General features: G+C 35.8%; 1 protein-coding gene and 1 pseudogene across 1 annotated transcript; both read right to left on the bottom strand.

Moving 5' to 3' along the window:
* Window positions 1–472: 472 nt before the first annotated feature.
* LOC132638243 (uncharacterized) lies at window positions 473–1,445 on the bottom strand (annotated as a pseudogene).
* A 17,579-nt stretch (window positions 1,446–19,024) lies between these two features.
* Window positions 19,025–25,838, bottom strand: LOC132635439 (LRR receptor-like serine/threonine-protein kinase EFR). The gene is made up of 4 exons (XM_060351835.1): window positions 24,879–25,838; window positions 24,712–24,783; window positions 19,781–21,925; window positions 19,025–19,620 (listed from the first exon to the last, which is right to left on the bottom strand). Exons 1-4 carry the CDS (start codon window positions 25,567–25,569, stop codon window positions 19,253–19,255), a joined length of 3,276 nt encoding a protein of 1,091 aa, XP_060207818.1. The 5' UTR covers window positions 25,570–25,838; the 3' UTR covers window positions 19,025–19,252.
* Between the last annotated feature and the right edge of the window lie 1,518 nt (window positions 25,839–27,356).

The following is a 27,356-nucleotide window of genomic DNA, read 5'->3' as shown; positions in this document are numbered from 1 at the left end:
GCCAAAAAATTAAATTACTTTTAATTGTATATTGAATATAGGAGTATAACTAAAATACAAACTTATTAATTAGGGACGATTTCAGAGACCTTCCTCCAAATTTGCTATTATCTAACAAACTTCCTTGTGGTTTGAGGTATTACGTTCACCTCTCCTATTTTCATTTTGATGTAACAAAGTTGGTTCATATATTTCCACTTCAGACTACAGAGAGGGCAGTACGAATTAGCAGAAATTTTGTTATTAGCAAAAGGTAGTAATATCAGATGTAATTTCCACTCACCCCATTCTAGTCTAAAAACACTATATATATGCTTCAACTGAGTTCAAACAATTTAATAGAATCTTAAAACCTCCAAAAGGGGTTTTTGCAATTGGGTGATCAGGAAGTTGTTTTCATCGAAAACTAAAAGACAACAAGAACTCAAAAGTGGCAGTTTAGTGTACTTTGGATTTACTTATCAGAAGTCCATCAAAATTCAAAGTTCAACCATTTAGTGGAGTAGACACCGGTTTGTGGTGATATAATTCCATGTGGTGTACATAAACCAATCCTAGGGCAAGCACCACATGGAATTGAAGCCATTGGCCCTATTGTTTTCGGACCAGTCCCTATTCGATAACAAACTGATCCAACAGGAATAGAATGATATTCTTCCAATCCATTGCTCTTTACTTCTATAATAGCATTGTCCAGAACCATACTGTTAAATATTTGCGCAACCTGTTAACTTGTGCACTCAACAACATTCCGTTTCTTCAAGTAGTCGTGGATTCCCTCCGGAGTAGCAACTTTCATCTTTTCTATGACCTTGAGGCACGTGTCCATAAGAACAGTGATGAATTGCTTACCCTCCGAGTACCATGCACCGCCAGTCAGTTCCTCTGAAGGTTCAAACTCAACAGCCATGTAATGCTTCCTTGCCTTATTTTGGATATTCGGGACTTGTTTTATCAAATTCTTCTTCACCAATGGCATCAGGGATTTATCCACAATAGCTGGTGCGAGCTTTATCTCTTTTTTCACGTCTCCTACAAAGACACCTGTATTCATTTTACTTTTGATCACGTTGAGCACTATACACTCAGCATCTCCATGAGTAGGTGAATTCATTTTTGGTCTTTTCCGCGTCATGGCGGTTGCTTCACTTGATCGGCTCATCTCTGTGAGCATAAAAGAGCAAATAAAGCACAGCGAGATGAATTTTAGCTTGATTCTTATCACATCAACGGAAAATGGGCAACGACAATTATTTAGTGTAGAGAAAAACAATGTTTGCAGTTCATACTCATGTAGTAACCAGAAGAGCAAGCAAAGATCAATTCTCTCCCAATAGTCATTCCACCAGAAAGTAAAAAATCAGTAAGAGATTTTATTTAAGATAATGATTAAAAAAAACACTCGAAACAGCCGTCCTACCTTAGTAGGAGTAAGGTCTGGGTACAATCTACCCTCCCCAGACCCCACATTGTGGGATTTCACTGGATTGTTGTTGTTGTTGACACCCAATTTTGTCCCTCTTTTATTTAATTTACTCGGGTTTCTAAATTTTCTGACGAGCTAAATACTTTATTTTTCACAATATTTTATTGCCACTACTATTAATATCACTACTTTTATTTTCAACATTATGAGCATTACTTTATCACAAATTTTAAACGGTTAGTCATCGTTTCATTTTCGGGTTTGGAATCGTTAAATTAATTACAAGACAACACTTTGTAAAATATTTATCTTTCTACATATTAATTATTTATTGTCTTTACATAGTATATGTTGTATTAGTTATTAAATTAGAGGCCCAAAAATAATTAAATAGCGGAGGAAGGATCAACAATTTTCAGCCAAATCAATGACCCAAAATACAAATGCAATATTATTTCCCTACCAATATAAATAACCCACATTTTAATACCCAACCCACATTTTTAACCCAACTAAAATACAAAACGGACCAGCCCATTATCTATTTCCCAACGGACCAGCCCACTCCATTACCCATTTCTCGACCCGACCCGACCCGGTCCGACCCAATCCCCTTATTTTTCTTCTTACCCTAATCTCTTTCTCTTTTCTTTCCTTTCCCCTAACCTGCCGCCTCCCCCTTCTCTCTTCCACGTCTCCCTCTCTCTCTCTCTTCTCCACCGCCGCACTCACGCTCTCTGCCACCTCCACTGCTGTCCCCCACGCCTCACGTTCTCTCCATCCCTCCCCTGCCATCTCCACGTTCACCGCACCATGCCTCTGCCACATCCACTTTCCTTTGCCCCCCACACGCTGTTCCCCACTCCTCTCTCACACGCTCCCCTCTCCTCACTCTATAAAGAGAGAGGGAGATCGAACAGAAAATGGGGTTTTTAGAACAGAGAGGATTTTGATTAGCGAGAAACCCGAATCGACAGAGAGCTGGAACTAAAAATTCCCTATCAAACACCAATTTTAATCAACAAAGACAGCGAACAACTACTCTATTTTACTTTCATTCTCTGTTTGAAACTTTAGTTTCTTTAATCGATTTCGAGTTCGTCGCGTTCGAGCGTAGATTCGAGGCCTCTTCGACATCCCAGTTCATTGCGCGCAAAACAGGTAAACTTCGATATATTTGTCACTCGCGATCTTTAATTTCTGTTTGTTTAAGATTTTTGCTTATTCTGCCATATGCTTAGTGGTTATGAAGTTTCTTTGTCGTCGCGTTATTTGTTTGATGTTTGGATGCTGTTAGGATAGAATAACGATCGTTAAGATGAAATTTGAAAGATGTCTGTTAGTTTGGATGGTTAGATGAAATTTACAGGACTTAGAACTTATTTAAGGTCTAATATACATAGGATATACAGTGGTTTATCAAAGTAAGAAGAGCATATACATTCGATATACATCTGATATACATGCCATGGTGTATATATCTTGGGTATATTATGTATATGATTAAAGCAGGTCAGCACTGTCCCTCTTTTGCCCTATTTGTCTTGAATAATGTATTCTGTTATACAATTAATTTATTTAGATTTGGATATGATAGAATGATTATGCAACATGTCGATATCGGTTGTTGAATTCTGTTTGGTTTTAAATCTGAATTCTGTGTTTAGCTTCATTAATAAGTCATGTATTAAACCTTGTTTCATTTTCAGTTGGTCGGGTTGTAGTTTAGTAACTCAGCAGGATTGTGCATATTTTGAGTAGTTTGGATTAGGCATATTCATGTTTTAATTGGTTTAGCTTCGGTTTTTTTTTTAGTAACATCCATACGTTCACATCTTAGTTTAGTTTTTCCGGTCTAGCAGTTAACAGTCCTGCATGTTTGTGTCTTAATTTGGTTTGCTTTAATTTCAGTTTATAAATGCTTACATGTTCACACATGCCTGTCATTTTAGTCGGTTCAATTGTGTGTGTTCCGTGGTTAGTCAATCTAGTCTTAGTTAGTAGCTTGATAGGATTCGTATATGTTTTATGTTTAGCTAATGGCAGTTTTAATGGTCGATAACACAATTGTTGCTAATATGATTTTTTTTTTTCAAATCTGTTTTGAAACTTTCTTAATAACATTCCTTTACCTAATCTTGATTTTAATTCAAAGTCATGAATTGAGTTAAGTCCATATTGTTAAGTATTATATTAGGCTTCCATAGCTATGAAACATGCTTCTGAAGGTGTTTTGGTACTTTGCAAATCCTAAGTACATATGTGTGTTTGAAGACTGGATAAAGGGTTGAATCTGTGGAGTTTCAGTGGTTTAAAAACTGGATTTTGTGGCAACCTTATGATATTATGCATTAAGCTTTACATTAATGTCGGCCTGGTGTTTCCCTATCCCGCTGTTTCCCCGCATCTCGCTTGGTGAAATGTTGAATAGCTTACACTGATGTAACTGTCTGCTTTAAGTCTGGATATGGCTGATGCCATATGAACCCCGGGTCTGATTTTGAGTTTGTACTACCATTGTTGTTTAGATTAAATGTGGATAGCTGTTAATAGAATCCTATGTCAGTAGCGAAGGTCTAAATCATGAATGTTTACCTCGGTTGGTATGGACTAGTGCTAATACAAATTTGTTTAATTCAGAGGCATAGACAGTTGCTGAGTCACTCTGATCAATTTTGGCTATTAACCAATGTGAACTTGCTTAATTTGAACTATTGTAGCACATGCCATAAAAAATAATTCTAATTAGCATTGATAGTGAACTAGCAAACCATGTCTTGATGTGTATTTCCTTTATAAAAGCATGACTGATTATTGTTTCCCAGTTATAAAACCTAAATCTTTCTCTATTCTAAAATGGATCCTGAGTTGTATGTTCAAATTCTTTCCTTAAACTTTGAGTTATAATCTGGTCTCAATTCTGTTTATTTAATGCGTCATTAACCCGTGACCAAGTTATGATAAGATTAGCGTCAAGTTTTTATCAGAGATAGCTACATGGATCCCGGTACAACTTTGTTTGACTTAAATATAAAGAATCAATCTCAAGCTGTGTTTACAGTCATGTTTATATTGAGCTTCCCAAGTGTTAAGTATCTAGTCGTATGCGAAATATTGTTGTTTCTAATAACTTCATCGCCCACTATATCTGCTTGACTGATTACCCATATACACAATACACACATAACCTATCGATTTGCTTTTTCTTTTGAGTTATATCTACATGTTTTAACTTCGTCCACTTATCGTATACTAATCTTTTCTTTCTTTTTGTGCATGAATCTCGCATACGAGTCTCCTCCGCATTCAGTATTGAGCTAAAAGCCCAATAAAATCCTCCTCTCGGATCAACCCATTTGCAGCCAAGAAATCAAAAGGAATTTTGGGCTGAGGCCCATAACAGTAGCAGTCCTAAATGGGCTAAACCCATTTAAATCATTTACTCTTCTATTTTTTATTCTATTTGTGCATTCAATTGTAATTACATGACTAACACTTTACTTGTTTATTTGCTTAGATTAAGTAACCTTAGCGAATTAGTGGGGTTTGGTTTTTAGTTATGAGTAGTTAATTTAAAAAAAAAAAATCAACTATTAAATCCATAAGTTTTAACTACTTATGATATCTATACCGTCATTTTCTATTATTAGGATAATGTATTTCAAATAACATGACTACATATTTGAGTTAAAAAGAATCAAGATTCGCTCTTACTATCTTAAGAAATTTAAAACATTACATATTTGACACTAATGCTAACTCATTTGAGGAATAAAAAGGCAAACTAATTTAACGGATAACTTTTTCACTTTAGCTCTTTTTCAACGCTTCAAACGTATATTTGTTATAATAATCTATATTGAACTATCACTCTTTTGTAAGTCTTACTTTTAATTAGCATTTAAAATCTTGTTTTAAACAATTTTTTTTTTTTTTACAAGTTATATTTTAAATAGCATTCTTACATATCTATCTATAATTTTAGTCATACTTACAAAACTACTTTCTTTTTCTATAATACTATATTTACACTTGGCCTAATTAATTATAAGTCCGGTCGGTTAACCATTGTTAATGGGTCTTAAAGGGTGCCTAATACCTTCCCTTTAGACTAATTGAACCCTTACCTAGAATCTTAAGTTTCGCAGACCTTAAACAGAGTTAACTTTAAAATAACTTTAATAAATTTAGGTGTCCTAATTCACCATAAATAATTAGGTGGTGACTCCGTAAAATAAACAAGAAAACAGGAATCACCAATGTGTTGTACTCTAATTTAATCCGGTTAAAATGGGGTATAACAGCTTGGCGACTCCGCTGGGGAACTCTACCTAGGTTCTAACCATAACGGACTTAGTTTAAATAGGCTTTGTATGCTTATTTTAATTACTTTATTTGTTTGTTAACTGTTTTTACATGCTATTAATTGTTTGTTAACTGTTTTTACATGCTATTAATTGTTTGTTTGATATAAACTGTTTGTTTGATATAAACTGCTTATGTGTTACTTGCTTTGATAAAACTGTCATTCCGTTCATATTTCTTCCACTCCTGGAAAACTCACACATATTCACACACTTAAAACGGCTTCGCGGTTCGCGCCCGTGCACTACTAAATTTCCCCTTTAGTTGGATTGATCTTGTGGATTTAGTCGATCGGCGGTGCAGTCGACGACCACGGACTTTCCACTCCCAAGTTGTCCGCTTGGGAGAACCTTGCGTCATAGGAAACCAACTCTTAGTCAGCCTAAGATAGAGCTAAACCAACACCTTTATTAAGAGCATACATTTCATGACCTAGGAGGTTTAATACCCTTGGTGTATTAAACCCATTAGTTGACTTTACCCAAACGTCCAAGCGGGTTCACGACCCCGAGTGACACCAATCATACTTTATATGCATGTTTGAAGGATAGTTGTGCCTAAATATTGACTACTTGCTCTAATTAATTAAACTTTAGGAAGGAGGGAATGACTAACGTTTCTATGACAGGTATGGATTTGCATTGGAGTACAATGAGTGACGAAGATCAATGGCATCACAAAACAGAGCTGAAATTTAGACATAGGAAATTGTATTTACTTTACTTAGATTAGGAAACACTTTATGTTGTATTCATTTGACATGTAATAAATATTACACTACTTTTGTGCTTTATTTTGGGGAAATAGAATTTGTTTAATTAATCAAAGCAACGGGATGACGTATTATGACACACTTTACCCTTTCAAACAAACGTTAGGCCTACCTCTGGCACAAAGAAGTCACATGCATATTAGGACGCGTTATTATTGTTTGATATAATCGTTTACATTTGTTTGACAACTTGTTTGACTTTATTTGATGAATTATTTGCTACATGACTTACTTGACTTTACGTGATCATGACTTTACCTAGACACGTTAATGAGACTGACATCATTTGGATTTTATGTTTCTTTTTACTCCTAAAGAGTTGATTCGTGTTGACACTCAATGGCCGACCATCCTTACATCACAAGATCAAAGACATCATCGTTACCTCAACGCAGATGGGTTGTTCAAGGAAAGGCAAATATTATGTCTGATCCAGCCGCATCTATTTCAACTGGTTCAGAAAATATCGTGGTCCCTAATGATCCCCCTGAGACTTCTGAACATAGCGCTACTATCCAACGGGATGAACATATCGCCCGCCTGACTCAAGAGATTGAGGATCTACGCAGAGAACTAAATCGGGTTAGAAACATGACCAATTTATCCGTTAGACTCCAAAGTCCGCTTCCTGAACCTAGGAACGCCGCACCAAACCCGCCTCATTTTCCATCACTTGAACCTTCAGTTCCTGAACATTTTTCTCCACAAAACACTACGCCTACCAACAACCACTTACCTCCAATCACCCCCGCAAATCCATCATCCGTCTATACTCCCCCACAAAGTCAACCACCCACCTACACTACCTATGCTGCTCCTGATCCACCACTCGTCAACCCACCAAATCAATCACTAGCTCATACTCCTTACATTCCTTTACCCACCAACACTAATACACCACCTACAACTACTCCTCTAAACCCACCAAACCAAGCCATTGCATACTTTGACCATCCACAACAGCCTTTCTACCCTTACCACTACCAAGCTCCGCTATTCCCTTACCCTGTCTACAACACCCAAGCAAATTACCACCAACCTCGAGCACCTCACTATCAAAACCCACCTGGTCAAACTCCCACTTACCAAAATCGACCACATACCACACATAGAGCTCGTCCAAACCCTGTCATAAAAAACACCCGTAATTACACTCGGTTCACTGAACCTTTGGCTCAATTGTTCGAAAGATTGAAAGCCGCAGGCGTGGTACAACCTATTGAAGGGAAAATTCTCAATCCTATTCCAAAATGGTTTGATAGTTCCAAGCGCTGTGCATATCATTCTGGAGTTCCTGGGCATGCCACTGACGATTGCTATGGCCTCAAAAATAAAATCGAAGCCTTGATTAAGAAAGGGGCAATCCAGCTCACTGGAGCTCGACCCGATATGGATCACCATCCCTTTGCCTACTCACGAAAACGCCAACGTGAACATGATAATTATCGAAAAGTTAAGAATATGAAGGAGGCCGTTGTGCCAATTGGAAAAGATGGAGAGGGGCATGTCATCAACTTTCGTTGCGCCCGTGGGGATGATGCGAAAACAAGTGCCAGTAAATATTGCTGCTACAACTACTCACAACACTGAGACACCAACCATCCAGGGTGCAGAACCAGGAGAAACTCTGAAGCATTGGACCTGTACTCCGTCCCTGGTTCGCCAGGAGTCTTGGTAGACTGAACATGTAGTGAACTTTTATTTTTAAAGGCTCAAATCATGCTCAAAACTTTTGTTTGCTTTGCCTCATCGTTTGGAAGCTTAAATTGCAGAAACTGTGAATGCATACTGTGAATGCATTTCTATTATTGTTATTTTCTACTTTACTTATCAAATCTGTCAACTCTACGATTGTGACATAAACGAATGAATAACGTACGCCCCGAGGGATAACAAAGAATTTAGAGGATAAAACAAGACTCCATTTAAAAAATTGAAATAGCCGATAGGTGATGACATAAGCCTGAAAGCTAGCAATCCAAGAAGAAATCAAAATACGACATTAGGTTAGACAGCCTAGTTTGCAACCTTTCCTTTAATACCTACGAACTACGCTGACCTGATTCCCATGAGGGGATACGTAGGCAGCCCACATAGGGTTCGGTTGCTTTATAACAAAAAATCCAAAATATCTTATGCATATGAACTACGCTGACCTGATTCCCATAGAGGGATACGTAGGCAGCCCACACAGGGTTCGGTTGCGCTATAATAGAAAATCCAAAATCCTTACACAAAGAAAACCACACAGGGCCTGATTCCCTCGGCGGGATTCGTAGACTATCAACATACAGATCTGTCACACCTAGATAAAATCCAACAAACCTTTTACCGTTTATATAAAAGAACTACACAGACCTGATTCCCTTGGGGGGATACGTAGGCAATCCACATCGGGTTCGGTCCCTTTATTAGAAAATTTCAAACCATTTCTTATGTACCTCACGAACTACGTTCTGACCTGATTCCTTGGCGGATACGTAGGCAACCTATACAAGGTTCGGTCACACCGTAGCATAGGTTTAGTATACCCTTCGGAATCAAAACTGGGGCATGTTTTGAAAAGTAGACAAGGGAAATTTGGACATCGACAATATTAAGGCTACCAGACAGGAAATAGTATAGACAAATGACCTTTCAAGGTTTTCAGAAGTGTCACAATCAGAAGTTAGCAGAAATATTTTACAACTTGCATACATATATTTCATATATATCTTCCCTTATATACATACACTTACATATATATTTTTCAAACGAAATATTTTCACTACTGTTCATCTACCGAGACTTGAACGGAGATCACAAAATCCAAACAAATAAGACGAATGGAGCACCAGCAACGTCAGGCTTCGAGTCAACACGAATCGACTTCCCCCCCTCCCAAACTAAGAATTTTTCTTTGAGTGCAGGAACTTAAAACTGCGAGATCAACAGTCAAGTCTATCAATCAGGGCCAAAAAGCATCATTTGGCTCATTATGGCCTCGCCTTAAAAGCCAAACGACTTTATTTCCAACTTTATCTGTAATTTCATTTTATTTTATCACAATAACTTTATGACTTTATATACCTATTTTTGTAGGTTGACGAAGTTGAAGGCGAATTAAACACACGTCATTAGTTCAGCCTGTCACGATACCATCAACATCATAAGCCAAACGGCTATTCTACCACTTTACTCCATACTTTATCAATTACTTTATCATATACTTTACCAGCTTTAACCATTTTACTCTGAACTTTGCAGGAATCATTGTTAAGTCTCCAAAGACAGCTAGAGGCATCTCCAAAGACAACTGGAGGCATCTCCGAACGCAACCGGGGGCATCACTTGGCTATACGGCCTCATATGCATAAGCCAGACGGCTACACTATGACTCTACTCTCTATTTTATCATTCACTTTACCAACTCTAACGATTTTACCTTGAACTTTACAGGAATATCATCAAGTCCCCAAAGAAAACTGGAGACATATCATCAAGTCCCCGAAGACAACCGGAGACATATCGTCAAGTCCCCGAAGACAACCGGAGACATATCATCAAGTCCCCGAAGACAACCGGAGACATCGCATGGCTACACGGCCCCACCTGCATAAGCCAAACGGCTATACACTTACTTTACTCCTTACTTTATTTCTTTATTTCATCATCTACCTTACCTACTTTAACGAATTTACCTTAAATTTCGCAGATATCATTTATCATCGAGTCCCGGAAGACAGCCGGAGGCCTTATTATCATTTACAGTCTTCAAATACAACTGGAGATATTCAGCATAAACATCGCGCATTCATTCAAGTCCTGGAAGACAACCAGAGACAACATTTGGCCACACTGCCTCATTATAAGCCACACGGCTTCATTCCCACACTCATGTTTACTATCATTTTACACTGTTTATAATTTTACACTTTCAACTTTATTACTAATTTTTACATGAATTTCAGTTTTGGCAAAAAGTACAACCTGCAGAGACGCAACACAACATGGAACTTTATCTTACGCAGTGAACTGGGGCAAATTTGCTGAAGAGGAATATCAAACTCACAAGCAAAGGTCACGGATCTACTCTCAAACTCGACTCCGCCTACGTCCACAAACATGTGATACGTAGGCTATCCAAAAAATTTCTTTCATATCCACCGCTAAAATTCTACTCAATCAACTCTTGTCGCAATCTCGTATCCTTTTCTACATCCCCCAGCGTCTCCATAACTCAACACTGGGGCATTTTTTTGGAGAATTTACATCGTGTCTAGTAGAGTCCTACTTATGGTTGTGTTGTGCACCACATTTATAATTAGGAGGCTATAAGCATATGTTCAATTCTTGAACGTTCTCGTCACCTGTCTACAACCCTTGCGAAGTTATAAATCCATAAATAACATTCTCTCAGCTGGTTCAACCATAATTCTTTCCATACCATATTCTTTTCCACCAATTCTCCTAAACCGCATTTCTCAAACTCGCATTTGTCGGTCGGAACAAAATTGGCCACTACGTCAATTTCTTCGCCCGAAGATTCTTACATCATCTCCAGTCGAAGAGGGGCATCTGTTGACACCCAATTTTATCCCTCTTTTATTTAATTTACTCGGGTTTCTAAATTTTCTGACGAGCTAAATACTTTATTTTTCACAATATTTTATTGCCACTACTATTAATATCACTACTTTTATTTTCAACATTATGAGCATTACTTTATCACAAATTTTAAACGGTTAGTCATCGTTTCATTTTCGGGTTTGGAATCGTTAAATTAATTACAAGACAACACTTTGTAAAATATTTATCTTTCTACATATTAATTATTTGTTGTCTTTACATAGTATATGCTGTATTAGTTATTAAATTAGAGGCCCAAAAATAATTAAATAGCGGAGGAAGGATCAACAATTTTCAGCCAAATCAATGGCCCAAAATACAAATGCAATATTATTTCCCTACCAATATAAATAACCCACATTTTAATACCCAACCCACATTTTTAACCCAACTAAAATACAAAACGGACCAGCCCATTATCTATTTCCCAACGGACCAGCCCACTCCATTACCCATTTCTCGACCCGACCCGACCCGGTCCGACCCAATCCCCTTATTTTTCTTCTTACCCTAATCTCTTTCTCTTTTCTTTCCTTTCCCTTAACCTGCCGCCTCCCCCTTCTCTCTTCAACGTCTCCCTCTCTCTCTCTCTTCTCCACCGCCCCACGCATGCTCTCTGTCACCTCCACTGCTGTCCCCCACGCCTCACGTTCTCTCCATCCCTCCCCTGCCATCTCCACGTTCACCGCACCATGCCTCTGCCACATCCACTTTCCTTTGCCCCCCACACGCTGTTCCCCACTCCTCTCTCACACGCTCTCCTCTCCTCACTCTATAAAGAGAGAGGGAGATCGAACAGAAAATGGGGTTTTTAGAACAGAGAGGATTTTGATTAGCGAGAAACCCGAATCGACAGAGAGCTGGAACTAAAAATTCCCTATCAAACACCAATTTTAATCAACAAAGACAGCGAACAACTACTCTATTTTACTTTCATTCTCTGTTTGAAACTTTAGTTTCTTTAATCGATTTCGAGTTCGTCGCGTTCGAGCGTAGATTCGAGGCCTCTTCGACATCCCAGTTCATTGCGCGCAAAACAGGTAAACTTCGATATATTTGTCACTCGCGATCTTTAATTTCTGTTTGTTTAAGATTTTAGCTTATTCTGCCATATGCTTAGTGGTTATGAAGTTTCTTTGTCGTCGCGTTATTTGTTTGATGTTTGGATGCTGTTAGGATAGAATAACGATCGTTAAGATGAAATTTGAAAGATGTCTGTTAGTTTGGATGGTTAGATGAAATTTACAGGACTTAGAACTTATTTAAGGTCTAATATACATAGGATATACAGTGGTTTATCAAAGTAAGAAGAGCATATACATTCGATATACATCTGATATACATGCCATGGTGTATATATCTTGGGTATATTATGTATATGATTAAAGCAGGTCAGCACTGTCCCTCTTTTGCCCTATTTGTCTTGAATAATGTATTCTGTTATACAATTAATTTATTTAGATTTGGATATGATAGAATGATTATGCAACATGTCGATATCGGTTGTTGAATTCTGTTTGGTTTTAAATCTGAATTATGTGTTTAGCTTCATTAATAAGTCATGTATTAAACCTTGTTTCATTTTCAGTTGGTCGGGTTGTAGTTTAGTAACTCAGCAGGATTGTGCATATTATGATTAGTTTGGATTAGGCATATTCATGTTTTAATTGGTTTAGCTTCGGTTTTTTTTTTTTAGTAACATCCATACGTTCACATCTTAGTTTAGTTTTTCCGGTCTAGCAGTTAACAGTCCTGCATGTTTGTGTCTTAATTTGGTTTGCTTTAATTTCAGTTTATAAATGCTTACATGTTCACACATGCCTGTCATTTAAGTCGGTTCAATTGTGTGTGTTCCGTGGTTAGTCAATCTAGTCTTAGTTAGTAGCTTGATAGGATTCATATATGTTTTATGTTTAGCTAATGGCAGTTTTAATGGTCGATAACACAATTGTTGCTAATATGATTTTTTTTTTTCAAATCTGTTTTGAAACTTTCTTAATAACATTACTTTACCTAATCTTGATTTTAATTCAAAGTCATGAATTGAGTTAAGTCCATATTGTTAAGTATTATATTAGGCTTCCATAGCTATGAAACATGCTTCTGAAGGTGTTTTGGTACTTTGCAAATCCTAAGTACATATGTGTGTTTGAAGACTGGATAAAGGGTTGAATCTGTGGAGTTTCAGTGGTTTAAAAACTGGATTTTGTGGCAACCTTATGATATTATGCATTAAGCTTTACATTAATGTCGGCCTGGTGTTTCCCTATCCCGCTGTTTCCCCGCATCTGGCTTGGTGAAATGTTGAATAACTTACACTGATGTAACTGTCTGCTTTAAGTCTGGATATGGCTGATGCCATATGAACCCCGGGTCTGATTTTGAGTTTGTACTACCATTGTTGTTTAGATTAAATGTGGCTAGCTGTTAATAGAATCCTATGTCAGTAGCGAAGGTCTAAATCATGAATGTTTACCTCGGTTGGTATGGACTAGTGCTAATACAAATCTGTTTAATTCAGAGGCATAGACAGTTGCTGAGTCACTCTGATCAATTTTGGCTATTAACCAATGTGAACTTGCTTAATTTGAACTATTGCAGCACATGCCATAAAAAATAATTCTAATTAGCATTGATAGTGAACTAGCAAACCATGTCTTGATGTGTATTTCCTTTATAAAAGCATGACTGATTATTGTTTCCCAGTTATAAAACCTAAATCTTTCTCTATTCTAAAATGGATCCTGAGTTGTATGTTCAAATTCTTTCCTTAAACTTTGAGTTATAATCTGGTCTCAATTCTGTTTATTTAATGCGTCATTAACCCGTGACCAAGTTATGATAAGATTAGCGTCAAGTTTTTATCAGAGATAGCTACATGGATCCCGGTACAACTTTGTTTGACTTAAATATAAAGAATCAATCTCAAGCTGTGTTTACAGTCATGTTTATATTGAGCTTCCCAAGTGTTAAGTATCTAGTCGTATGCGAAAAATTGTTGTTTCTAATAACTTCATCGCCCACTGTATCTGCTTGACTGATTACCCATATACACAATACACACATAACCTATCGATTTGCTTTTTCTTTTGAGTTATATCTACATGTTTTAACTTCGTCCACTTATCGTATACTAATCTTTTCTTTCTTTTTGTGCATGAATCTCACATACGAGTCTCCTCCGCATTCAGTATTGAGCTAAAAGCCCAATAAAATCCTCCTCTCGGATCAACCCATTTGCAGCCAAGAAATCAAAAGGAATTTTGGGCTGAGGCCCATAACAGTAGCAGTCCTAAATGGGCTAAACCCATTTAAATCATTTACTCTTCTATTTTTTATTCTATTTGTGCATTCAATTGTAATTACATGACTAACACTTTACTTGTTTATTTGCTTAGATTAAGTAACCTTAGCGAATTAGTGGGGTTTGGTTTTTAGTTATGAGTAGTTAATTTAAAAAAAAAAAATCAACTATTAAATCCATAAGTTTTAACTACTTATGATATCTATACCGTCATTTTCTATTATTAGGATAATGTATTTCAAATAACATGACTACATATTTGAGTTAAAAAGAATCAAGATTCGCTCTTACTATCTTAAGAAATTTAAAACATTACATATTTGACACTAATGCTAACTCATTTGAGGAATAAAAAGGCAAACTAATTTAACGGATAACTTTTTCACTTTAGCTCTTTTTCAACGCTTCAAACGTATATTTGTTATAATAATCTATATTGAACTATCACTCTTTTGTAAGTCTTACTTTTAATTAGCATTTAAAATCTTGTTTTAAACAATTTTTTTTTTTTTTACAAGTTATATTTTAAATAGCATTCTTACATATCTATCTATAATTTTAGTCATACTTACAAAACTACTTTCTTTTTCTATAATACTATATTTACACTTGGCCTAATTAATTATAAGTCCGGTCGGTTAACCATTGTTAATGGGTCTTAAAGGGTGCCTAATACCTTTCCTTTAGACTAATTGAACCCTTACCTAGAATCTTAAGTTTCGCAGACCTTAAACAGAGTTAACTTTAAAATAACTTTAATAAATTTAGGTGTCCTAATTCACCATAAATAATTAGGTGGCGACTCCGTAAAATAAACAAGAAAACAGGAATCACCAATGTGTTGTACTCTAATTTAATCCGGTTAAAATGATGTATAACAGTTGTAATGATAAAAAACACACCTAAACTATCACTTTTTTTTGTAAGTTTCACACCCAAATTATCAATTATTTTTTTTTCCTACCTGAACTATCACCATCTAGATCTAGTCATTTGAATATTTGGCAAACGTTTGCCACTCCAAAACTTGCAGAAAATTGACACAATCACTTTTTTCAAGAGTCTGCCTTTCTTTCGTGGAAACTAGCTGTGATGACCGAAATGTATCACAGCTGACACAATCACTTTCTTCAAGAGACTACCTTCTTTTCGTGGAAACTAGCTGTGATGACCGAAATGTATCACAGCTGACACAGTCACTTTCTTCAAGAGACTGCCTTCTTTTCGTAGAAACTAGCTGTCATACTCACATTCTTCAAGAGATTACCTTTTTTTCGTGGAACCTATTAAGTGAATAAGTCATAATTCTTTAATACTTCCAAACAAGGTTAGTTCATATGCACTGCTTTGCTTTTGTTTTCTCTTTTGGGCCATGGTGGAACCTCAGAGTTTATGATTCATTTCATTTTATGTTTAATTCCTTTGTCTTTTTTATGTATTTATTTTTATATATTTTAAAAAAATTAATGATAATTTTGACTCCGCCACTAATTGTGCTATTATGGTATGTAAACATGTCGCATGGGTGATGACTACTTTATATTAGTACATAATCCTTTTCATATAATGACAATTTCCTTTTCCTCTACATTTTGTGTTTCTTCACTTGCTGATTGACCTAGTTTGTTTTGGACGAATTCTGTACCTAAGAGTTTAATGGAGATACTTTTTAGATTTAGGGTTTTTATTTTTCCATGGTACATGAAAGAACTAACTACACAACGGACACTTCCCGAAATAATCAGGAGAAAGTTTCATCGTTTATACGTTCAGATTTAAAAATGTGTTTGAATGAGCAAAAAATTTATTTTTAAGTAAGATAATTGACGGTGCTGTCGATGCAAAGATCTTTTTAAGTTCCGGATATTATGGCTTGGCAACTTATACCTATTTTCTTCTTATATACTCTGTTTCAATTTATGTGAACCTATTACTATTTGAGGAGTCTACGAGATAATTCTTTGACCACGTTTTCCTTATATTTTTTCTAAATTATAGTACTTTTTATTTAGTTTTTAAATATATAAATTTTATTTTTACAAACTTGAAAAATCTATGTCAAAATTTATAGTCAAAGTTATAAAGTTTGACCCTCATACTCCGAAAAGGTTCACATAAATTGAAACAGAGGAAGTATATAGATATAGCCAATATTACATAGTACTTCTGATTTATTAGATATTGATTCTTGACTCATTTTCCTTACAAAGTGTATTCTCAAGTTTGAAATTAATCTTGCTAATTTGAAAGTGGTTCCTCACTCATTTTAGTATAGATACTTTATCTTAAGGGATAATTGCAGAGATCTCCTCTCATGTTTCGCTCCATCACTGACCTGCCTGGTGGCTTACGATATTACGCTTACTTCCCCTACTTCAATTTTCTTGTAACAATCTTATTTTTACCTATTTTCTTAATGTAAATAAAATATAACTTGACGAATATGCTCTTTTGTAATGTTAAATTATTTCTATCAGTAAGTCATATTTAACAAATTCATTAAAAAGAAAAATAAAAAACTCAATTCCTTTGCTCGAAAATCCTTTTCTCTTGAAACACGGGACAACCTTCTTCTCCCCTTCCTTTGACCCATGTTTCCAGAGAAAAGGATTTTTTGAGCAAATGAATTGCGATATTGTTTTATTTTTATGAATTTGTTAAAAATGACATTTTGAAGACATAATTAATTGAAAGAACATTTTTTTAGAAATATTAATTGAAAGAATTGAACATTACAAAAGGGCAGATTTGTCATATTATACTTTATTTACATTAATAAAATAGGTAAAAGTAAGATTGTTAGAAGAAAATCGAAATAAGGGAGGTAAGTGTAATGTCGTAAGCCATAAGAGATGTTAGTGTGATGGAGCGTAACGTCAAGGAGATCTCTGAAATTATCTCTTATCATAAAAAATCAAGTAATGTTACAGGCACGCTGTTGATAAAAGGATTTGTCGATTACAAGAAATGTAGGCCTGGGATTTGTTTAGAACAAATTTATTTATTAACAAAAATTTTGTTATTCTTTTCTTTGCAGAATATTGCATCCAATTTGAATTTATTTTGTACTCTTCTACTAGGTTATAAGGATCACTCAGTCACACAGTTAGCAATACTTGTGGTTTTTACTACTTAGAATCAATTCAATATACTAACCGCAGTGACACTCCCTCCATCTCAATTTATCTGACACAATTGAATAGACACGTAATTAAAGAAAGAAAGAAAGACTTTTGAAATTTGTGATTCAAAACAAGCCTTACATATTTGTAATGTTGTAAACTATCTCATAAAATTAAATTGTTTCTAAATATAGAAATGTGACATTCCTTTTGTGACGGACTAAAAAGAAAAGTGCACCACGTAAAATGGGACAGAGGAAGTAATAACTATTGCTAGCACAATATGTTAATAAACACAAGGTCAAATAATCTTAATGTTGGATTATATCTATCACGACATGTTTTCTCACACATGGTCAACTTTATACGTCGCACATTCATGAGAATATCAATGTCGTCAACAAGAGCCTTTGTCATTACTCATTTACAGCAACCGAAAGAGATGATGAACAAGTATTCAATCATCTTGACTTCAACAAACAACTTACCGTATGACGGTCCACATTGATTATTGACAAAACGTCATATTTTATTCTTTCCCATATAATTATTTAATCAGATTTTTTTTTAACTAATATTGATCATTTTACAAAACATCTAAATGACTTGGCACATACGTGCAACGCACATGTCGAAAAACTAGTAAAATATAAAACACAAAATCATTCTTTTAAAGCCAACAAGTAAATTGACAATAAATTCAAAAAAATTGTACAAAGTTAAATTTCATTATAATTTGAATTCTTTCAACTAATGTAAGCCTAGGTTAAAATATAATTAAATAATTTGATAACTTCGAATTGACATAAGGATGAATTAGCTGCGATCACAATTTTTTTTAATTAATGATAAAAAAAGATTTAAGAACCACAAAATATCACAATGACGTCAACGGAAACTTCGGAAATTATTCCAAAAATAATTAAAAAAAAAAAAAGATTTGCACCTTCTTGTTTGCAGCTGGCGGCCATCTTCATTAAAGCACTATCTGGAGTCAAATATTATTTATATTAGGCTATATATATATATATTTTATATTAAACCAATTCCATAGACTACGATTGTCTATGGCCATCGGGGGGTTTGGCATTGACCCCTACTTTGTTAATAGCATACCAAAATATATATGGGAGGAGGGCTACGCCTTTACTCCCTTTTTTACATTTAGTGAGGGCAATCCTCTGCTCACCATTAGTCCCTATATTAGGCTATACATTGTAGTTTTGCGCATTTGCACATTATAGGATGAGATATTTTTTGTTCGACTCTCTCCAGCTAACTCATTCTAGTTCATTTGTTGGTTGATTTGCCCAAGTTCAGAAGATGAATTCAAATACTATTATAATTTATATTTTACCTTTATCCACATAAGTAATCTACTACTAGTATTAAACTAAGCACTGAATTTAGGAAATCAAAACGTTAAGTCTCATAATGAAGTGACTTCTATATTGTTGGGTGGATCTCTTTAATTGTAGGGAGGCCAAGATTCTCTCAAGTTACAATTTCACTAGCTGCCATGCCTTTTTTGCATATTGTTTACAAGAAAACTCCAAATAAAAAGAGAAAAAAAGCTAATATAGTATCAATTTGTTGCAAATCAATGGTAGAACTTACTTCATTATCCTTTCCTCTACTCGGCCCTCACAAGAACTTTACCTTCCATTTTGGCTTCTTGTTGCACTTTGCGAAAAGTTGGTTTGAATCTTGTTGAGTCTTATAAGGACATCTTTCATAGTGATTCGATCTTGAGGTGATTCAGATGTACATTGTAAGGCTAATTCCATTAGCAACTTAATGCAAATCTCTTTGGAAGAAAACTGCTCATCCTGTCTTGAAAAGAGATTAGCATCCACTACATCCATCACTCTGTCGGGGAATGATTCAAACACCCATCTCTTCAAAGTGAGTTCTTCAACAAAAAGATTGTCCATGGGCTTCTTTCTTGTAAAGGTCTCCATTAACAAGATACCATAACTGTAAACATCTCCCATAGTTGACACTAAGCCTTCTGATCCATATTCTGCAAACATTCATCATCCATTAATCTTCTTAATCAACAAAAATGACATAATGTTGTTCTCAATTATCTTTCTATCTAGTTAACAAAACGTGACATTAACACAAAGACAAATTTATGTTATCTAACATTAGGAAAAAAAGACTTGATAATAGTTGAATACCTGGTGCCATGTATCCAATAGTGCCTAACGTCTTTGTTTGTGCTATCAACTTATCCGTTGTCATAAGTTTGGATATACCAAAGTCACTGACTCTTGCAAACATATTTTCATTCAAAAGTATATTACTTGGTTTTAGATCACAATGTACAACAACAAATGAATGACCTTCATGTAAATATTCCATTGCAGAAGCCACATCAATCATGACCTTCAATCTTTGGATTAAATCCAAGAAATTGTTGTGAGAGTAAAGCCAAGTATCAAGGTCACCATTAGGCATGTACTCTAGCACCAGTGCTTTAAAATCAAGATTAGCACAACTACTTATCACCTTAACAAGATTTCTATGACGAATGTTACGCAAAACCTCACACTCCAAATCAAACCTTCTAAATGCATCTTGTACTTCTGTATTGAAAACCTTTACAGCAACGATATTTCCATCTGGGAGCGTTCCTCTGTATACTAAACCAAGGCCTCCCCTGCCAATCAAGTTGGCTTCATCAAAGTTGTTTGTCCCTCGAACAACCTCATAGTAAGAGATCCTCTTTTGGGATTGACCAATCAAATCTGGTATAAGAAATTGTCTGCTTCTTTTTCGGTATTTCAGAAACCAAACCATGAAAATGGTTGTGACTACTACTGCTACTGCAATTGATGCAAGAACAAAATTTAAAGCCCTCCTTCTGTTTCTTCTTTTCGGGCTACCAATTCTGCATTTCACGACATTGAATCGAGATGGTCCACACAATTCAGAGTTACCCATGAAAGATTCAGCGGTCAAATTTGCAAAAGGTCCTCCGTTTGGAATCTTACCAGTGAGTGCATTGAAAGACACATTAAGATAGCTGAGTTGTTTAAGATTCTCCAAAGACTCAGGGATAATACCAGAAAGGTTATTTCCAGATAGATCCAAGTATGCAAGAGCAACCAAGTCTCCGAAAGATTCAGGTATAAGACCTTCAAAATTATTCATCGACAGTGAAAGATTCACCAAATTCTGTAGTTGTCCCATTGTGCTTGGAATTTTTCCTGTGAATTGATTTCTTGATAAATTTAAATTTCTTCGACTGTTCAAACTTCCTATTCCTAAAGGCAGAACACCATTGAGAAAATTGGATGACAAACTTAGTATTGATATACCCCTGTTACTCCAAAAAGTTGGTGGAAAATTGGAGCCCAATGCGTTTGAATCTAGATAAAGTTCTCTTAAAGAAGAAAGACTCCCCAAACAACTTGGTATTTCCCCAGATAGCTGATTTTCAGCCAAGCCAAGTAGATATAAGACCTCCATATTGCATAAGCTTTTTGGTATGGTTCCATTGAATTTATTTGAAGAAAAGCTCAACCTTTGCAACTTTTTCATGTTCCCCATTTCTTGTGGAATTGAACCAATCAATTCATTCTCTCCAAGGCTTAACCACACCAAGTTACTCAACTTACTTATGTCAACAGGAATTTCACCTGTGATGCCATTTCTAGGGACGATGAACGTTTCAAGAGAATCTGACCAATTACTGAAGGCTAAGGACTTTGGAAAATTTCCTCTGAAAACATTATATCCTAGTTGTATACGCTTCAAGTGCTTGCAGTTAGACAGGGAAGTAAGGAAACCTAATTCCCCTGTGGAAGGGTCATTTGTCAGTTGATTCCACTGCAAGTTGATCACTTCAAGATGCTGTAAATTTCCAAGATTCATCGGTACATCCCCACTAAGAAAATTGCGGCCCAAATCAAGGACAGTGAGTTTGGAGACATTAGAAATGGAGCTAGGAATTGTCCCAGTAAACTGGTTTAACCCAAGATAAAGGCCATTAAGATTTGGAAAGTTATGGGCAATGTTAGAAGGTAGAGTTCCAGAAAGCTCATTAGCTGCAAGTGCAATCTTTTCTAACCCAGAAATGTTATATAAAGAGTCTAGAATTTGACCTGATATCTTGTTTGAACCAAGATATATTTCTTTCAGATTAACGAGTTTTGCAAATTCTGTAGGAATGTTTCCATGAAGATTATTAGCACCAATATCTATCATCACCAAAGTCGACAAATTCCCCATAGAAGGTGGAAGAGTTCCAACCAATTCGTTTTCCCGAAGACTTAGGCTTTGAATTGCTGGAAGATTCTGAATTTCACTTGGTATGTTTCCTGAAAGTTTATCTCATATTTTTGGAGCTGTTAGACACTCAAGAGTCAAATTCTTATCTTGTAGTAGTATAAAAAAAAAACTTGATCAAACTATATTAATGTTTAGTTGTCACTAGAAAAGGTATAGGAAATGCACGTATTGACCATGTCTGATTTAGTATTTAGTGTTTGTGAACAAAATTGATACTAAGATTGATATCAGTGTAGATTCATATACGATAATTTCTTTTCCAACACAAGAACCTCAGAAAATCCAGTGGTCGTAATAAAATTCCGTCTGTTTAACTTATAAAGTCCTATGAAGCAGCAATTTTCAATAAAGCTTTTCTTTTTCTCTTTTAAGAAAGAGAGCTTAAAGAGTCAAATTAAGTAACTAAATATAGATTCTTCAATCCTGTAAGAACAAGGAATGCCTTCCCCTCCTCCCGGGCGCCTTGTAGCTTGGCTTGGACCAAAGGCTGTAGAGGTAAATTTAAGATTGTAACGTAATGTGTTCAAGATTCTTAGTTCCTCAGAAATATGAATCCAGAATTTAATATGGTTTATGTTGAAAATGATTGATTCAATTGAATCCACTTCCAACGCTAGCAATGTAGTTGCAGAAGGGGATCCCAGGTTGTTAGTTGATGGTTGCTCTTGATGGGAATAAAATAGACCCGCAAAATAATATTCACGGTATTAGTGATAAACGCGGAACACTAAGTTATGGTTAAATCAGCAAGAATAAAATGCAGCAATAATGACACCAAGATTTTACGTGGAAACTCTTCTGAATAAGGGAAAAAACCACGGCCAAGAGGAGCAGCTGATATCACTATAGTAAAGAATTTTACACAGTGTAGTAACGAGTATAAATACTCCTAAGACCACTACACCCACAAAAGAAATAACACTCTTTTGATTTCCCACCTTACTACAATATCACTCACACTCTATTTTTCTTCACAGACTATTTTCTCACAGTCTATGGAACACCTCACTTTGCTCTCACTCAGATGTATTGTCTGAGATTTTGGGGTGTATAGCAAATGATCTTGGTGATGATACAAATGAACCATAAGCTGCCTATTTATAGGAATGAATTTCCTATGGTGAGGTAAGCGCTTCCATCACGATTATGATGAGGTAAGCGCTTACATCACGACTATGATGAGGTAAACGCTTACATCACGACTAAGATGAGGTAAGCGCTTACATCACGGCTATGTGAACAAAAGAATTGACTTGTTGGCCAATTCCACAATTGCTACCAATGTGATTTTGTCAAAGGAAGAAAAATCTTCCTTTCTTAAAATATGGGATAGAGGACTGGACCCCACAAATCTCCCCCTCCAGTCCCATTCACCTGAAGGAGGGTACACTGGCTTCGAATTTGAGTGCATGCCGACAAGTTCTTTGCACGATTCGAACTTGTCTCTCGGTACCACCTTGGTCAGCATATCTGATAGTGCGACACACTTCTGCAACTTCGACTGCCATGGTATAGCTCTCCCTGAGCTTCCTCTTAGATACCTGAGTATCCACTTCATAGCTTCCCAATGCTCTTTCCCTGGATTTTCGAGAAATCTGCTAACAACACCGACTGCATGAGCAATATCTGGTCGAGTGCATACCATTGCATACATCTTGTTGGTACGAGTTTTTCGAGCATACAAACTTTCAAGATGCTTCCATAGGGTCCGAGCATGTGTCTCCCCAGAAATATGGTTCAACACATTATCGTCAACCCACTGTCTAATAAAGCCGCAAACCTGCCGATGCAACAAATTCCACTCTTCATCTGATTTATTATCAGGCTTTTTATTTCCAAAGACAGGTTGATGAAAATTCTTGACATAGAGCAAATCTTCCATTTTGCCCTTCCAAATGGCATAATTTACGCCACTCAAAGTAACCATTCTACTAGTGTTGGCTTCCATTGTTTATCACAAATACAAATACTATTTTATTCGAAGACCAAAGTAATTCTTTTCTGATGTGGAAGTTCAGACTGTGCTGCAACCACAGAGCATACTCAGACAGAACCTTGGCTCTGATACCACTTGATGGGAATAAAATAGACCCGCAAAATAATATTCACGGTATTAGTGATAAACGCGGAACACTAAGTTATGGTTAAATCAGCAAGAATAAAATGCAGCAATAATGACACCAAGATTTTACGTGGAAACCCTTCTGAATAAGGGAAAAAACCACGGCCAAGAGGAGCAGCTGATATCACTATAGTAAAGAATTTTACACAGTGTAGTAACGAGTATAAATACTCCTAAGACCACTACACCCACAAAAGAAATAACACTCTTTTGATTTCCCACCTTACTACAATATCACTCACACTCTATTTTTCTTCACAGACTATTTTCTCACAGTCTATGGAACACCTCACTTTGCTCTCACTCAGATGTATTGTCTGAGATTTTGGGGTGTATAGCAAATGATCTTGGTGATGATACAAATGAACCATAAGCTGCCTATTTATAGGAATGAATTTCCTATGGTGAGATAAGCGCTTCCATCACGATTATGATGAGGTAAGCGCTTACATCACGACTATGATGAGGTAAACGCTTACATCACGACTAAGATGAGGTAAGCGCTTACATCACGGCTATGTGAACAAAAGAATTGACTTGTTGGCCAATTCCACAATTGCTACCAATGTGATTTTGTCAAAGGAAGAAAAATCTTCCTTTCTTAAAATATGGGATAGAGGACTGGACCCCACAGCTCTTATCGCCTTTTAAAATATTCTGTAAGCGTTAAGTGCTCCATATATATAGAATTACCTGTCAATTTATTCCATCCAAGAAACATATCTTGAAGCTTTGACATGTTCCACATGTCTCGGGGTAAATTTCCTATTAATTAAAATACAATATCAGATAAGAAAAAAAAAATACAATGATCAATTCAAAGAAGAAGAAAAAGGAAATGAGAAGTACAAGTTAGTTACCTGTGAATCTGTTATAAGACAAGGACAGAACTTCAAGTTGGGTGCATTTATCTAAACCGCTCGGAAGTTCACCCACTAATTGATTATTTGCCATGGATATATACTGCAACACTGGGAGATTACTGCATATCTCATTTGGCAAAGTCCCACTTAATTCATCATTCCAAGCCAAATCAATGATCTTTAAAGCAGACATATTGAAAATGGACAATGGAACATTACCAAATAGATCATTTTCAGAAAGATCAAGCACTTCAAGCCTCGAGAGAAATCCAAGGCTTTGTGGGATTTCACCAGTGAGATTATTCAGTTGCAAAGACAAGTATTTGAGTCTCTTTAGACGCCCGATTTCATCGGGGATTTCACCAACAAAAGTGTTGTTGCCAATCTGCAAGGAACTAAGGAAGGAAAGGTTTCCTATTTCTTTTGGAATGGACCCTCTTAATCTTAGGCTCTTTAGGTTTAGCGCGACAACTCTTTGATGCCTTGTGCTACAAGAAATTCCAATCCAACTGCAAACTCCAGTCCCTTGTGTCCAGTTTTTGGACAGAGTTTCATTAGGGTCATTGGTTATTATTTGTGCTTTGAAGGCTAAAAGAGCAGATTCGTCAGTAGATATGTTCATTGAAACAGAAATATCGATGCAGTAGATTAATAGAATGAAGCCAATCATCACAGCCCTTTGCACCATTTGTATTAAGAACCAAATTTCTCGAAAGGTGTATGAAGAAATTAAAATGCAAAAGCAGAAGAGAAGTTCTTAATTTGCGTTTTCTCCTTTCAAGCAGGATGGGCGTTCGGTTCTTCGGTTCAGTTTTATCAAACTTCGATTTGGCTATTTCGTTTTTGGTTTTTTGAAGGTGGACACCCGAATACCGAACCCAGCTTAGTTCGGTTTCTGTTTTTTGAAGTTTGGTTCGGTTCGCTTTCGATTTTTTCAATTCAGTTTTTTTGATATGAAATTAGAAGCGATTCCATTTACACTAATTCATATTCTCAAAAACAACAAAACATAAAACTAACAAATTAAAATCAAATCAAACAAACAGGATACACAAGAACAGAAAATCATAACCATAATATAGGATTACTAGGTGTTATATACATACAGTAAGAATAATTAAGAAAACACATAAAGGACATACATTTATCCTAAAAACACATCCTAGTTACCTTTCTTTGTTAAGGATATTTGATTTTTTCAACTGAAGTGGAAAATTAGGGATACAAAAGCAAAAGAGAGCTTATTACAATTGAGTTTTTTTAGGGCTTAAACTTAATGGGTTTGGACTATTTTAAATTTTTTGGGTAATGTATAAATTTCGGTTCTTTGGTTCGGTTTCATCAAAGTTCGGTTCGGCTATTTCGGTTTCGATGTTTTGAAGGTGAACACCAAACACCGAACAAAACTAGTTCGATTCGGTTCTTTCGATTTCGGTTTCTTAAAGTTCGGTTCGGCTCGGTCCGGTTTTTCGGTTTTCGGTATTTATGCCCAGCCCTACTTCCAAGTATCCAACATTATATAATGGACATCGTTAGGATACATCCGTCTTTTGTAGAATGCGGTTCAAAAAATCTTTACTCTGAATTATTAACATTACAAATTACATTCTTCATTCACCTTTAATGTTGTGGACTTATGTATTATAACCGAAAAATCAAATCATCAATACTGTCTAAATATTGCCCTTGCAGAATTGTGCCAGTAGATTTTTTTTCCCTCTAGTATATGTAAGATGAAGGTAAAGCCAGGATCATAGCAGGATGAGGTTATTCAGTGGCTTATTATTCTATTGCCATCCTTACAGAGACAACTTGTTAGATCTACTTATTTCTTCATTTAGATTTTAAAAGAGGCTTAATACATAGACAGCCCCTTAAACTTGCTAGTAAATTTCATTGAGACACTTGAACCACGACTTGTTCTAATTAAACACCTGAACACATGATAAAGTATTCTTATTAGATACTTTCAGTTCAAATTTTGGAATTCGTTGCGTGTATTCTCAAGCATCTATTAAATGGTTAAGTTAACCATATAAAATATGTCACCTCCTTGAATTATACACATAAGTCTCACTGGGAACTGCTAGAGGTCGCATGGCTTACTGAGGCTAATGCATATAATTAAAGAAGATGTTATATGTTATATGGTTAACTTATACGTAATGGGCACTTGAATCCACATAAAAGTTTTTTTTATTTTATTTAAATGTGAACATAAAGTGTGTAATAGAGACGCTTTATCATGTGTTTAGGTGCTCAACTGGAATAAATTATAATTCGAGTATCTAAATGAAATTTACTAGCAAATTTAAGAGGTTGTCTTTGTATTACTCCAATTAAAGAAAAAAATGTCTTTGTCGCGTATGTAAAGTCAACCAGACAACATCTTTTATCATATAGGCTATGTGTACTTCAATTCAGCTGGGAAGGTGGAGGGCATTAAATATAAATCAATAATTGAGCAAGCTAATA

This window comes from Lycium barbarum, chromosome 4, assembly GCF_019175385.1.
Source record: "Lycium barbarum isolate Lr01 chromosome 4, ASM1917538v2, whole genome shotgun sequence".
NCBI lineage: Eukaryota > Viridiplantae > Streptophyta > Magnoliopsida > Solanales > Solanaceae > Lycium > Lycium barbarum.
This window is presented reverse-complemented; position numbering and strand designations above follow the sequence as displayed.